Raw genomic sequence first — 12,847 nt, 5'->3', positions numbered from 1 at the left:
AACCTCGGAAGGATGACGGGCAGAGTCAACCCCACCTGGTATTAATTCAACAGCTGAGCGGGATTTGAAATCAGGACCCTCGGATCCCAAGCCCACCACCCTTACCATTAAGCAAACATCAGGCATACATTAGGTATGGTGGTTTGGATGATCCATTGTTCAAATAAATTTGTCACAGCAGCCTGAACCAAATGTTATATCTTCTTCATATCAGAAAAAAAGGTGCTGCCAACCAACGGTGTACTGAGTTACTGCAGAGGATGTTGAAACAAACAGCAAAGTCAGATTAGATTGATCCGGAGGTGATATTTTGGTTTCGACCCACAAATTCTCTCAGGTATGTATGTTAATCTGGTCAAGTGTACTTCTGGCTTGATTGGATTCTAAAAGTCACATAACTGCACATGACTAATTGCAGTGTTTACCTTAAAGCCTAAACGCCCTTTGTGGCATTGCCAGCCTTATACTTGCTCTCAGAATTGATCCGTACATGTATTTCTGGCTCGCCGGGCATCATCAGCATGGAGTGAATCGCTCTATAGAGTTTATCTAGAAAGCAATCCCATATGGATTTCATCAAAATATCACAAATATTAGGATATAGGAGTCCATGTCCCACATCAGGACTTGTTGCAAAGTTTGTGACTGGAAAACTCTGCACAGAGGATCCTGTGATTACGTCGGGTATCATTCAAGGATGGTGAGGACACAGATTCGTTGCCAAAAGTGAATTTGACATTTGAAGAAGCCAAAGTAAAATGTGTCTTTTGAACGAGTGGAAAAGGCAAATAGAAACATATTGGTGATCAAGCAGCGACGACGGACACGAACAGACTGCAGCAGGGAATAAAGTCGGCTCCAACCACGCGGAAGCAGAGTGGTCACTGCCTTCATTTAACGGGAGGTGCAAGTATCGCAGAGGTGAAAATCAGCCTTCTAAAGATTGCCATCTTAATGATGTCATGGGTTATGGGTGTAAGCAAAGAAGCCATATTTGTGCAACCTACTTGACCACCAACACGAGTTCCACTGGAGCCCAGAATCAGCAGAACCAAAAGTCCAGTTACACGTACCCTCGCAAGTCTTCTTCTTCTTCTTTCGGCTGCTCCCGTTAGGGGTCGCCACAGCGGATCATCCGTATGATCCGCATAGTGATTTGGCACATGTTTTACGCCAGATGCCCTTCCTGACGCAACCCTGGTCGCCTCTTACGACACAGGGATATGGTACACCAATTTTAACCAGGGTATACACCGGCCCAGTATACTGGTACTCATTTCGCCGACCTCGGAAGGATGACAGGCTGAGTCAACCCCCTGGTGTATTAATTCAGTGGCCCAACGGGGCTTGAACTCAGGACCTTTTGGATCCCAAGCCGCTGCCCTAACCACTGCGCCAACACCAGGCTCTACGTACCCTAGCAAGTATAAAGGATAAACTGTGGATTTTGAAAAATTGATTCTGTGACTGCAAAGGATCTGGACACCAGTGATTTTAAAAATGACACTGATAGTTTTGGGTTGAACAGAAATAGTGATGAAAACAAAACGAAACTCGAAGTGCACTCGGTAGAGCGCATACCTCCACCATGTAATGCTTGTGGCATGTGGAGGTGAAGATGGTTTCGAGAGAGCAATAACTGATGTGTCTAGTACTCCTATGCCTGGTGTTGGCTTAATGGTTAGGGTGGTGGGCCTTGGATCCGAGGGTCCTGACTTCAAATCCCGCTCAGCTGTTGAATTGATACCAGGTGGGGTTAACTCGACCTGTCATCCTTCCGAGGTCGACAAAATGAGTGCCAGCTTGCTGGTATCCTGTGTCGGAGTGGCGACCCATCCAGGATTGTGCCCAATAGCCAAGGAGACTACTTGAGCAGCACCAACGCTCTGCACAGAGTATGGTCCCAATGTCCTCTTCATTCTGCTGAAAAATAATTACGTGCAGATAGAAAATGAGGGGTTCGCAATTGCATGTGCTGTAAATTAATTAAATTTGTACCTCTATGGCAGAAATTTCACCTTGGTAATTTATCACCAACCCCCTGACGTGAACATTTCATTCAAAGTCTGAAATTCCTTTTCTTGCAACAGCAAGGACGCAACGCTGGGCATTTTTGCACTCTGGGTCGAGTTACCGAATTATTGACTCTTCCTCCGAACAGAATGTGAATGGAGACTTCCTTAGCAGTCTGCCTGTGGATGACCGACCAATGCACACCCAAATGGAAATTGTGTGTTCAGCACAGTTGTAAAGGGATGAGAAATTACAGCAAAAATTTCAGATTGTAGCAGCAATGACAATGTCTTTGCTGAGGTGTATGAATCAGCCTCTCTATTTGATCATAATATTGTGCAGAGAAGGCCTTCCAGCTGTTTTGGTGTCTGAGAGCTGAGCTATCAACTGAAGACAGTTGTTTGTTATAGGGTAGGCGAGTGGTAGTACCATCATTGCAGGAACACATGTTAGCTCGCCGAGTTGGATGCAAGTCAACCTTGTATGTGCAGGATTAAAGCCCTAGCTCAATCATTTGTATGGTGGTCGACATTGTATAAGAACATAGAGGACATGGTTCAGACATCTACAGATTGTGTAGATGCTCAGGAATGTCAAAAAGTTGTTCTGCGATTGCTGTGGCCATGGGCTACATGCCACAGAATGGTGGCAAACAGTTCACATAGATTTTGCCAAAAGTAAAGGTTAATTTTTTTCGGTCGTTGTTGACAGTTACTCAGAATGGATGGAAGTAGTTCCTATGGCTAGTACCATAGGTGCTCCAATCATGGTGCTGTGATCTGTTTGAGGGGTTTGCTGTGATCTGCCACCACAAATCATTTCTGCCAATGACCTGCAGTTTAATGCAGATTAATTTAAACTTCTTTTTGAAGTGGAATGACATCAATCACATTATGTCCACCGTCTCATCCTGGAATCAATGGGTTGGTTGAGAGAATGTTCAGTCCTTTAAGAAAAGCTTTGGAAAAATCTAATAAGGCTAAATCTATGCCTCACAAAGGAGCAAATGCTTTGTTGCTCTCCCATTACACTTCACTACAATGGACACCATCCTGGCTGAGCTTTCATTGAAACGGACCCTTAAGACTCATTTGTCACTCTTGCAATGAAGTGCAGAGACCTCTAAGGAGTATTATTGCACTCAGGGTCTGCATGAATTCAAGCAGGACAGAAAAATATCTTCGTCATACCCAGCTTAGAGGAGGCAGAAAATAGACAAACGGTGAGTAAATTCCTACGTGATGGGCTAATTCTCAAAGGAAGCTATCTCAACCGATATCAGCTTGTCCTAAATGTTAAGATGGGATGAAAAGTTGATATGAAGGGTTCTCCTACCTATTTGGTGTGAGTGCCAGAGAACAATCATAGATTTGTTCACGCCGACCAGCTCATAAATGATGATTCAAGAAAAGGTGAAAATTGTCCGGAGACAAGTGTACCGGTTACCGTTGGTATGTTTAATAACATCCAACAACTTATCATAGTGGATCAGAAGTATCTGACTTTGTCATGAGACCATCACCAAAATTAACCCCATTGGTTCTTCACGCTGTGCAATCAATGCCTGAAGCAAGTCCTGAGTCTGATTCGAGGCAATCACAATCATCTAGTCCCATTTGGTCCAGTATAAAGTCGGAGTCCAGTGGCATCCCACCAATGGTGATGTTGGCGAAATGAGCATGTGTAAATAAAGGGTCGTGAAATGGCGTTTCGTGCATTCACCCATTCACCCATGTCTCCTTGCCCCTGGTATCACAATATTTTGGGATTATATTATTTCGTACACAGCTGTGACCAAGATGGAGCACCGACTATACATCCACCTTGATTTTGTCGAATTGCCAACTCTACCAATTTTAGCGGTAGTCTATCGCTTTTTGTATAATTGAACAGCTTACCAGTTTTATTGCTCAATAATGATGAAAAATTCTGCTTTCACAAAATAATGTCATCGAAGTTTTCGATAGATTTTAATGTTGTGGCAAGGCCTTTGTAGGCCTTTTAGTGGGTTTCCTTGATGTTGCACTAAAATCAAATGCGTAATCTCATTGCATTTGATTGCCGACAGCTACTATTCAAAGTACGCGGCAGCAAATGACGAATGCCATCCCGTTTTCAAGCATTATTGACCCATGGAACCTCGGATGTTTCTCATTGGTTGACTAACGTGGTTTAACTCAGAACAAAACATTGTACCAATGAGAACCACACCTGTGCTGTGCTAGCGGCATGCACGAGTCACATACGCACAAAAGCTGTTTTCCAAGGCGAAGACGGAGACCTGCGAAAATCTTCGTCCCATGCATCCCAGTGATGTGCGGTAATTGCAGTGGATCGACCTAAAATCTGTATTGAAGAGAGGGGCATGGACAAGTCAAAGTTTATCTTTAAAATCGAGTTTTTTTATGTCACTCATTACAACATGTTATACAATGTAAAGTCCAAAACATATTCAGGAGTTCAATGTAAAAAAAAACAAATAAACACAACTCAGAATCGTCAGGAAAACATGAATATTCCACTCTAATTTTGCAAAAGTGTCTTCGCATGTACAAATTTAATGTTAAAATTACTAAATTTCTACTCTGGAAGGGGGGGGGGGGGTAGTGGGGCACGCCGTTCCCACAACCTCACCTTCTTGGTCACCTTGCGCTCACCATGGATGCTTTCCATCCTACCTCTTTTTCTTCGCTCAAAGTTGGCGATTATGCATACATTTTGTAGAAGAGACACAGAACTAACACACAATGCACAGCAAGGGGGGCATGAGTCAATAGGGGTGGGAGAGGAAAGGACAAAACAGTGGGGAACAGACATGAGGAGATCTGTGGAAGGGAGAGGGATGGGGTGGGGAACATGGGGTATACAAGATGGACATTACAGGGACTTTCAGGAAGGAGAGCAGGGAATTTAAAGGAAGTGGGTTTGGGGTGGATTAACGGGGGTAGATAAGATTGAGGATTTGGATGGGGGATGACAAGAGGTGGTGGTGAACAACTGTTTTGAAGGCCTGGAGTTGTTGAAACAATTGAAGTTGTTGAACCCTGAACTTTCCATATCTTCTTTCTTGTGACTTATTTCCAATGAACGCAATCTAAAAGTCCACTTAAATCAATGCATTTAATAAGGAACCTGCATCTCATGAATGTGGTTTTGTTGCTTTTGTTGATGAAATCCTGATGAACAGTGATTGTGGTCTAACGGGCTTTCTAATGCGGGATTTGCCAAAATGATGATCTAATTTGAATGAGGAGCATTGTTCATTGTTTATGCAAAATTGCAGAATTTTTGCCTCCATTTTTGTTTTTTCATATGCCCTCTCCTCTCCCCCACCTTTTCCACTGACTTGTATCTCTTCCCAAACTTATTTTTCCTTCTCTTCTTATTCCTTCCACATTCCAAATTACCCCCCCTTTTCTTTCCTATCCTTTACAGTCTACCCTTTCCTCCATTTCTTCCATTTTTTAAAATGTTATTTCGCACTTCTTGGTGTATGTAATAAATAGAGAAGCCCATGACACTCATGAGAAAGTCAGGTATCATTGTTAAGAACATTACAAGTGAAAGGACTTTTAAGTGTTCCAAGAGGAGTGGTGAGAGTCACCATCATGATTATTTTGACTGTCCTTACCATCTGAGGATTAACTATGGCTAACTTTTAGAAAGGCAACATCAACCTTGTCCCTCTTAAATAACACCTCAAGAGGAAAGAGAATCCAAAGATGGATTGTTAAATTGAGCACATGTGAGTCTTTCAATGGATCAAACCTCAATGATGTGACAAGTTTGGGAATTCATCATGGTATTTCAGGCAAGCAGCATTCATTGTTGAGCTCAGCATTCTGTGGTGGAGCCTGGAGCTGCTGTAGGAGTAGTGATACACAAACATTTCTTCACAATCTTCATCACATCACCTGGTACTGCAATATCCTGAAGGCTTCATGAGGTCATTGGTCCAAGTTTACATTTACGGTTTATTATAAGGTTTAGGTTTTGAGGCAACTGAAGGAGTGATTATGCCTCATGTTGGCTTAATGGTTAGGGTGGTGGGCTTGGGATCTTAGGATCCTGAGTTCAAATACCACTCAGCTGTTGAATTATTACCGTTGCGGTTGACTGCCTGTCATCCTTCTGAGGTCAGCAAAATGAGTACCAGCTTGCTGGTATCTGTGTGTCGGAGTGGCAACCCGTCCAGGATTGCGCCCAATAGGCAAGGAGACTGCTGAGGCAGCACCAATGCTCTGCACAGAGTATGGTCCCAATGGATGGATGGAAAGAGTGATTTGAACCAGGACAGCGTAGTGGCAACTGTGGGAGATCTGAAGACTTCATCATGGTCTTGAAGAACGTTTTTTTTCTTCATTCCATTTTCAATTGTGTATTCAAATTTGTCGTATTATTAAAGGTGTGAAAATGTCAAAACCCATTGACCTATTGGATGATTGAAAATTCTCTCTCTGTCTCTCTGTCTCTCTGTGTCTCTGTGTCTCTGTGTCTCTGTGTCTCTGTGTCTCTGTGTCTCTGTGTCTCTGTGTCTCTGTGTCTCTGTGTCTCTGTCTCTGTCTCTGTCTCTGTGTCTCTGTGTCTCTGTCTCTGTGTCTCTGTCTCTGTGTCTCTGTCTCTGTCTCTGTCTCTGTCTCTGTCTCTCTCTGTCTCTCTCTCTGTCTCTCTCTCTGTCTCTCTCTCTGTCTCTCTCTCTGTCTCTCTCTCTGTCTCTCTCTCTGTCTCTCTCTCTGTCTCTCTCTCTCTCTGTCTCTCTCTCTGTCTCTCTCTCTGTCTCTCTCTCTGTCTCTCTCTCTGTCTCTCTCTCTGTCTCTCTCTCTCTCTCTCTGTCTCTCTCTCTGTCTCTCTCTCTGTCTCTCTCTCTGTCTCTCTCTCTGTCTCTGTCTCTCTCTCTGTCTCTCTCTCTGTCTCTCTCTCTGTCTCTCTCTCTGTCTCTGTCTCTCTGTCTCTCTCTCTGTCTCTGTCTCTGTCTCTCTCTCTGTCTCTGTCTCTGTCTCTCTCTCTGTCTCTCTCTCTGTCTCTCTCTCTGTCTCTCTCTCTGTCTCTCTCTCTGTCTCTCTCTGTCTCTCTCTCTGTCTCTCTCTCTGTCTCTCTCTCTCTCTGTCTCTCTCTCTCTCTCTCTCTCTCTCTCTCTCTCTCTCTCTCTCTCTCTCTCTCTCTCTCTCTCTCTCTCTCTCTCTCTCTCTCTCTCTCTCTCTCTCTCTCTCCCTGTGACTGCTGGTTGCATCATTGATTGGGACGCGGCTATGCCGCTGATGCAGTGTCCCCCTTACCAGTACACTGGTGCTCATTTTGCCAACCTCGGAAGGATGACAGGCTGAGTCAACATCCTGGTGTATTTTAATTCAGCGGCCAACGGGGATTGAACTCAGGACCCTAGGATCCCAAGCCGCCACCCTAACCACAAAGCCAACACCAGGCTTAATTCCCTGCACTAATGGACTTTTCTAATATATAAAGCTCATTCTAACCACTGATTCACTGACTCACCAACTCGCTGACACGAAAGATCGGTACCTTCCGGGTGACATGGAAAGATGAAATTTTGTGCGCCGATGGACATCAAAGTCCATACACCAATAACAATCGCAGAACCATCGGATGACATCTGCAAATAAAAATAAATAAATAAAAGTAAATTAATAAATGAAAAAAAATGCAGGTCAATAACCCGAGACAATGGGGAGTATGGTAATTTTGCATGCCGATGGACATCAAAGCTGATGCACCAGGAAAAATCACAAAACCATCAGAAAGCACCCGCAAGTCAAACAAGAAAAAGAGCAATCAGAGATTGCAGACCCTCACCAGGACTGCTTTTATGTGTTGTGTTGCATAATTAATTTGAGACATAATTAGAATTGCCACTTTATAACTGCTGGCAGTGATGACTGGGTGCCAAGACATCCCGCTTTGATGCAACCCCTGCTTTGATTGGACACCTGACACTGACCCTTGACGTTTTCAAAAAATATTATTCATTAATCAATTGAATTTAAAATGGGATTAAAATATATTCAATTCAAATCAAATGGAAGCCCAAATTGGTGCAGTTCTGCATTGGAATAACTAAAAGGAACCCAAACAAGCAAATAGCAAAGATGAAGTCATCAGTAGGAACCTGGATAGGATTAGCATTTTAGATGCTACTACTCTACCCTCAAACCCATCCAGCCACAGCCAAGTGAGCCTGATTTAAAAGAATACAAAAGAAGAAAAAAAAAAACCCCCAAAAGAACCCATTTCAAAAATATATATAATTCTAGCTGCCAGATCATGCATCTGATCAAGTTGAAATTTAGAACATGTATTCCATATCGACACTAGATCATAATTGTGAAGTTTCACATCAATTGATTCAGCGGTTCCAGAGAAAACATTATTTAATATTTTCTTCAATCCAATATGGCTGCCAAAGCATGTGACCCATAAATTATTCCTTAAACTTGCACACCCAGGGCTTGGGGAACATTTGTGTGAAGTTTCCCCTCGGTTTCTCCAGCCGTTCTGGAGGAGACTTTTAAAAATGGGTTTGAGGGTAAATCCAATGTGCTGCCAAACCATGTGGCCAATGACATCATATGTATGAACCTTTTGTTCCTCATGGATATGCGCTCATACTTTTAGAGCTTCACCTCGATCTGTTCAGCCACTTCAGAGAAGATTTTTGAAGGTTTGTTTTAAAAAAAAAAACAATATGGCTGCCGAATCACATGACTGATGACGACGTCAAACTTTTTTCTATGGACCATTTTATCCCAAGATGACCCTCAAAAATTTTCATACTGATCAGATGTGGCATTCTACATATGCCATAATGACATCATAATGAAGGCACCTATGATGTCATAAAAAAACCCATCACACATTCCCCATGAGGAGTCTCTGCCATGTGTGAAGTTTCATTTTTTTCCTTGTAGCTTCAGAGATAGAGGTCCAAAGTTTTTCCGTTTTTCAAACATGGCTGCCACACCATGTGACCTATGACATCATTATTATGAATAAAACATTCCACATGATTAATCGCACCAATGGTGAAAATTTCATCTCAATCCGACAAGTGGTTGTGGAGAAAAACATGAAAGTTCTGTGTGGACAAACAAACAAACAAACAAAGAAACGGACCCAAATGCAATCCCTTCTCCTTTGGGGAGGGGAAATATAAATAAAGGAAAAATCAAATGCAGTGGAGAAACCCAAGACAATTGGGAAGCACAGCTTCTTGTTGTTTACAATGTGTAAGTATACCCTAGTGCACTATCAAGCCCTGCCTGTGTCAACGCAGCAATGCACCTTCACACACTACTTAAATCAATGAGAACTGTGTTTTTTGTGAAGCATCTCTACATTTCTGTGACCAGCTCACAACGTCCTGACCTTAACCCTGATTAGCTACTGAGGGTGTTGACAATTAGGGACTCAGCACCAATTTGAAATCTAAATCTGAAAGAACAATGGGAAGTGCTATGCGAGGAATGGTGCAAAATCGCACATCCAATCTATCACGAATTGATAGGACATGTTGGATTAAGCATCCCTTCTGCAATTTTGGCACAGGGAAACCAAACAAGATATTAAATGGCCCCACAACCAGGGTGGTCAGGTTTGTGAAGCATTCTTGCCCACACAGGAATGCTTTTTAATCCTGTAGCTGCCAAGTCAAAATTTCTGCCCCCTGCAATGGAGTGGTGACCTGTCCAGGATTGGTTTTTGGTCATGGAAAAGTTCACAAGTTGTGAATTCCTCAACACTATGTCAAGAGTATAGTCCTCCACCACAACACACTGAGACTTGTACACTGTTAAAATCGTTTCACTTGATTTTTGGTAGGAAGGTGCAGGTTCTCCTTTTGGTGAATACTCTTTTGATCATGAATTTGTTTTTGGCCAAATCTATGCCTCACAAGATTTCAGCGAATTGGTCTTTATTTTGGTTATAGAATCACTTGCATTAATATAATGTGGAAATGGAAGAAAACGGTACTGTGGGATATTTTTTCTTCTCTTTGCAGATGTCATCACACCCAATGGACTCAATCTTAAAAAGTTTTCGATGATGCATGAGTTTCAGAATCTGCATGCGTACAACAAAGCTCGCATTCACGAATTCATTCGTGGCCATTTCTATGGGTGAGACAAGATGGATAAGTTCTAGTTTTGTGATTGCAGTGTTATTTAAATGATGGGATTTTTTTGTTTGCTTGTTTGTCATTATGATGTGTATTTGAATGTTCTTTAAAGCTTGAAGAGGAGGAAGAGGAGGACACAGGGACATCATCAAGGTGTACATATACATATATGTTTATATATCATATGTATTTATCAAATATATATAATATATATTTATTTTATTCATATACTATATATGGACATATATATATATATATATATATATATATATTTATATATATATATTTATGTATATATATATATATATTTATTTATATATGTATTATATATGTATTATATATGTATGTATATATTATATATGTATATGTATGTACATATATTGTTGCGAATTCGCGACCATCGGCGTGCAAACGGCCACGTAACTCGAATCGCGGCACGTCGCCCACCGGACGGACAATTCAGTCGTGACCCTCTCGGAACAACGCCGGGAGCTAGTCACGGGTGGGGGTTTAACCTCACCATGATCGTGCCAATTGCCCACCCGCGCAGGATAGGGTCGCTCGCCAAATTCGATCTACCTAAATACGTGCGCGAATGGTCGACCGGGCGATCGTACCACGCCACAGGCCGACTGCGGACACGAACCGCTTAAGCGGTCTGTTCCGTGCTACAGTGATAACCAAGCGGTGTTATCGTCGGCCTTGATAGTTCCAATTAATTACCGGGTTGTTGCACCCACTACGAACCCCTTACGTGAAGCAGGATGGAGGATCAATTAAAAGGAAGGAGACGAAGCGAAACGGGAAAACAGTTCAACACAATGCACATTTATTCCGCGGCACACGGAAAGCACGTATATACAGCCACAATAATCAAAATGCACATATAAAGCGAAAGCAAGAGTTAAACCGAATACGCGTGCACACGGCAACACTTATACAGTTCTACTTTACAGACGGCGACAACACACATTCATTCGAAAGCAAAGGAAAGAAGCCACCCTCATAGACAAGGGGGCAGACGGGGCCCGTGGGCCTTTATGGCGTGGGACTTGGCAGACCAAACGAGTCCCACGAGACGGTCTCACACGGTCTCACGGCTGGGATGCCTGGCTCCCTTGGCAGGCACGACCCTCTGCCGATTCTCCGACGATGGCACCCCGAGCACTACACTGCCTCTGAACCTACCAGCTCCCTGAACACCAGGGAGTGCCCTCCATGGCAACTCCCCTGTAACGCTCACGTGGCAGGCTAGCTTCCCAGGCCCCTTTCCGAGGGTCACCCGTGCCCACAACACTGCCCACGCGGCTAATGGCGCCCCAGGCCCCCGCACCATGTGGGCGCACCTGTGCCCACTACGCTATCCCGGCCCCCCATGGGCCCTTGGCCTACTGCGGCCGACTAGCCTGTGCCCGGGGTACCCACTCAGCGATACTCACCTTTCGCAGCCACGCTCCCAGCCCGTCAACAGGGCTCCTGCACCCCTCCAAATGGGTATCGAACCTACACTCCCACCAACAGCAAAACGACCTCCATTTTGTCAATTGAACTAACCCAGCTAACTCACTTTACACTGACCCCAGGGTCCCTTGGGCGGGAATCACTCCTCCCCCCAATCACTCATCGCACCATGCATTCCCCATTCGCTCCATTCACACAGACCCACTGGCCTCACTCACCCACCAAGCACATGTTTCCACTTCACACTTCAACTCGCACATCGCTGAACTCAGCCATCCTTCTAACTACATCCCCTAACTACCTCATGCTCCCACGTCGTCCCTTACACTAGTAGCACATCCTTTTAACACAACGTAGCTAAACTACGTCCCCGCGACACATTCATTGTCAGTCCCTGTCCTCAAAATGTCCCATTTTTCCAACCTAAAATCATTTCCCCTCCTAAATCTCACGACAATCCCTCCACCTAATCCATTCCACGGGCCCCATGAGTACTTACCCCTGCCCCATGGAGCCGGTCTAGCTAAGTTAACCCTTCCCCCTAACTAGTGTCCATCCTGTGCCCTGGCAGGGGGGGGGTCTTCCACCCCTCGCCTAGGGAATCCTGTTCACCCGAAAGCGAGGCTTGCTTCTTTTTTTTCGCGCAGCACCAGCGTGGCAACTCGCAACTTGTGCACCAGCGCGGCAATTAACAGCCGCGCACCTTTGGCGTGACGTCATGGCAGCTGTTTGCGTCCCTCGTCCCTCTTGGACGGTACCATCCGGCAGGGATTCACCCTCCTGCCAGATTCCAACCATACACGCAGCCATGACGTCACCGTGCGCATAAAAAAAACACAAGCCCGACATCTCGAGGGGTTCCCCACGCGAACACATGTGCTCTGCCCGTTGGAGCTTAACACACACGCCCGCGTGGAGAACCCATCCGGTCCAAATTCGAAATCCTGCCTAAACTTTGTCCGTCGCGGGATCGGCAACATTCACCGCGCTCGTTTCCTGACCGGGCTTCACTCCCGCAAGCGAGCACGTGGGGGCCTCGTGCGTTGCACAGCACGGACCTCGCGCTCGCTGCTGGGTGAACCGGCGCGGTCCCCAAAACAGCTATGGCCGCGAGTCGGCTTTTGTCCCTCTGTCGCCGTCGTCTCCGTTCCACGCACACACTCCTGCGTGTTACAACACTCGCACTCCATTCCATCACATTCACACGGGGAGACGCGGCTGCATGTTCACACATGCCCACCG

General features: G+C 44.7%; 1 protein-coding gene across 2 annotated transcripts in view; it reads left to right on the top strand.

Moving 5' to 3' along the window:
- The window catches only part of LOC147032769 (glycogen [starch] synthase, muscle-like), a 90,440-nt gene extending 80,211 nt beyond the window's left edge, over positions 1 to 10,229 (top strand). The window contains exon 5 of one of the 2 annotated variants that reach the window (XM_085870664.1): positions 10,028 to 10,229. In XM_085870664.1, coding sequence (XP_085726790.1) covers positions 10,028 to 10,149 — 122 coding nt within the window. In that variant the 3' untranslated portion in view covers positions 10,150 to 10,229. The remainder of the gene's footprint in view (positions 1 to 10,027) is intronic. The other variant, XM_085870663.1, reaches the window with a different exon arrangement.
- The last annotated feature ends 2,618 nt before the right edge of the window (positions 10,230 to 12,847 follow it).

This window comes from Eptatretus burgeri, chromosome 2 (assembly GCF_056783735.1).
Source record: "Eptatretus burgeri isolate ZD-2024b chromosome 2, Ebu_testis_v1, whole genome shotgun sequence".
Taxonomy (NCBI): Eukaryota; Metazoa; Chordata; class Myxini; order Myxiniformes; family Myxinidae; genus Eptatretus; species Eptatretus burgeri.
This window is presented reverse-complemented; position numbering and strand designations above follow the sequence as displayed.